Genomic DNA, 2,969 nt, shown 5'->3' with positions numbered 1-2,969 from the left:
GACATGGGGTCTCAGAGACGGGAGACCTTGTGAAAGCTGCTGGGTCTCAAAATGGCAGACGGGACAATCCCCAGTCCTGCCTGGAGTGTAGGTTCCATGTGAGGAATGACTGAGGTGGTTATACCACAATAGGGAGGCAGGGATCCTGGCCCTTGTGGGGGCTCATGGAGGCCCTGGAACGGGGTGAGCCAGGGTGAGCATTTTCTTGACCTCTGGCTTAGGGTCTCAGAAGGTGAGGTGTTTGGGCAGAGGGCGGAGGCTTCAGATCCACAGAGGGTGGACTCCCCGGACCCCGAGAGAGGACTGAGCAGACTCCCTCCCCTGTGGTCAGTGCTGGGAGGGCAGGCGGGAGGTGAGGAGGAGTTGAACCGAGCATCTCCCCAGCCTAGGACCTGTGGGAATCCCTGGGCAGGTGCGGCCACATGTGGGGGCTCTCAGCGCTTTCTGTTCAGACTCAGGTCTTGTTCTGAGTTTCCCTGCAGGCCCCCAAAGGGGAAGGTCCAGGCCATGCCAGAGGAAAAGTGGGCACTACAAGGGAACCCCGATGGGACCTCCCAGTGCACAACTGGGGAGACCTCACAGAGTCCACCCTTTGGACTACCCCCGAGATGTCCCTTCCATTTCTGTCACAGGAGCTCCAGGAACCAGGAGGTGGAGGTCTGAGGCTGGTGTCCTGAGGTCAGAGAGCAGAGGAGGTCCAGGCAGAACCAGGAGTCAAGGTGAGGAGGGTGCCCTGAGTGTGCACCAGAGGCCCCCTATCCCAGAACAGAGGGGAACCCACAAGGCTCAAATGCCCCCACCGTGTGAACCCCAGAACCTCAGGATGGGCTGACTGCATCCTGGGGAGCCCCTGCCCTTCCGGTAGCCAGCAGACAGGCCGCCCAGGAGGAGTGCCCCTGTTCCGTCCAAGAGCACCCCTCGAGAGGAGACCTGTAAGTGGCCTGTGTCATACCACCCGGAATTTGTTTCTCAGCTGAAGCCGCTCTCATCCTCTCTCTCCCCCAGGCCCGTGGTCCCCCATCTGTCACCTCTGCCCACACTCCTGTCTGTTGCCGGAAACCAGTCATCATGTCTCACGCTCCAAAGCGACGGCGCTGCGTGCTTGAGGAAGGCAGTGAGGCCCAAAGCGTTCTGGCAGTTGTGGAAGAGGATACGTCCTCATCCTCCACCTGCTCCTCCTCATTTCCCTCCTCCTCCTCTTCCTCTTCCTATTCTCTGATCTCGAGCTCCCCAGGGGAGGAGCTTAATGTTATTCCTGGGCCCCCAGGTCCTTCCCAGGATCCTTCCCAGGGTCCTTCCCAGGATCCTTCCCAGGGTCCTTCACAGAGCCCTCCAAGTTCCTCTCTCTCTCCCACTGCTGTTGCCTCTCCAATGAGCGAATCCGGGGATAGCCCCAGCAGCCAAAAAGAGGAGAGTCCGAGCACCTCTCAGGCTCTGCCAAATGCTGAGTCCCTGCCCAGAAATGTGATTGATGACAGGGTGGCTGATATGGTAGAGTTTCTGCTCCTCAAGTATCGCACTAAGGAGCTGACCACAAAGGCGGAAATGCTGAATGTCGTTATCAAAGATTACCAGGATCACTTCCCTGAGATCTTCAGAGAAGCCTCGGAGTGCCTGCAGCTGGCGTTTGGCGTGGATGTGAAGGAAGTGAACCCCAGCGACGACTCCTATGCCCTGGTCACTACCCTGGGCCTCACCTGCGATGGGCTGATGAGCGATGGGGAGACCATGCCCAAGAATGGTATTCTGATAGTTATCCTGAGCATGATCTTTATGGAGGGTGGTTGTGTCTCTGAGGAGAAGGTGTGGGAAGTGCTGAATGTGATGGGGGTATATGATGGGACAGAGCACTTTATCTATGGGGAGCCCAGGGAGCTTATTACCAGAGTGTTGGTGCAGGAGCAGTACTTCGAGTACCGACAGGTGCCCAACAGTGATCCAGCCCGCTATGAGTTTCTGTGGGGTCCCCGGGCCCACTCGGAGATCTACAAGATGACTCTCCTGGAGTTTTTGGCTAAGATCAGTGGAAGTGACCCTAGAGCCTTCCCTCTGTGGTATGAGGAGGCTTTGAGACAGCAGGAAGAAAGAGCCCAATCTGGACTTGCCACCATGGATGATACCAGTGCTGTGGCCAGTGAAAGTTCTAGTGCCCCATCTAGCAGCTTCTGCCCTGAGTGAAGTCCAAGGCAGATTCTTCACTGTGTTTTAAGAGGGCAGTCAATGATCTAACTAGTAGAGGGACAGACTAGGGGCAAGGGAATCGTAGTAAATAGCATCTTTGTGTTTCTCTTCCACTGGGGTGACTTAGAACTTGATCTTCTTTTATTTTTTGGCATTTTAAAATGTAGTTACTCAACTAGAAAGTCTGTTATTCTCAAAATCTAGGTTTATGCATGACATTGGCACATTTAGCATTTGTTTTTTTTTCAGTTTAGAAGAAAGAATTTTGCTATTTTAAGACAAATCTGGAAACCTTTCATTTTATTTGTACTCTGTAATAAGATAAGATGGCATTAGAATAAGAATGTCCTTGAAAATGTGAAAGAACTTAGTAAAATAGAGAAAAAAATTAAGTGGTTTACTTTTTAGTTCTCACTTTTAGTCTATTCTGTAACATTAAGATATGTACTTGGATTTTCTTAGCTTATTCAAGGATGTAGAAGAAATAAAATAGTAATAAATGAAATCTCTGCTCACTGGTTCATTTATTCCAAAAACCTTCATGGATCCTCCGCTCTGTGGAAGGCCCTGTGTTATCAGTGGGAACAGTGGGAGAATCAGGGCACCCCCACACCTAGAGTGATGGTCTAGGAGCCGCAGTCACACAAGGAAGGTGAAGAGACATCCCCTAGTCCCACTGAACAAGGAAACATAGGGCAGGGCGGTGGGGTTCCAGGAGGAGCCCTCGCGTGTCGGTGCCTGAGCCAGGGCGGTTTGGGGCTTTGGGAAGCTGGGGTTTCTTCTATGGG

General features: G+C 52.8%; 1 protein-coding gene across 1 annotated transcript; it reads left to right on the top strand.

The window, feature by feature from the left end:
• Window positions 1-630: 630 nt before the first annotated feature.
• LOC102277366 (melanoma-associated antigen 10) lies at window positions 631-2,596 on the top strand. The gene is made up of 2 exons (XM_070366073.1): window positions 631-719; window positions 1,006-2,596. Exon 2 carries the CDS (start codon window positions 1,069-1,071, stop codon window positions 2,176-2,178), a length of 1,110 nt encoding a protein of 369 aa, XP_070222174.1. The 5' UTR covers window positions 631-719; window positions 1,006-1,068; the 3' UTR covers window positions 2,179-2,596.
• The last annotated feature ends 373 nt before the right edge of the window (window positions 2,597-2,969 follow it).

This window comes from Bos mutus, chromosome X (assembly GCF_027580195.1).
Source record: "Bos mutus isolate GX-2022 chromosome X, NWIPB_WYAK_1.1, whole genome shotgun sequence".
In the NCBI taxonomy this organism is placed as follows: domain Eukaryota; kingdom Metazoa; phylum Chordata; class Mammalia; order Artiodactyla; family Bovidae; genus Bos; species Bos mutus.
Note: the sequence above shows the minus strand (reverse complement) of the source record. Positions and strands in the feature narration are given on the sequence as shown.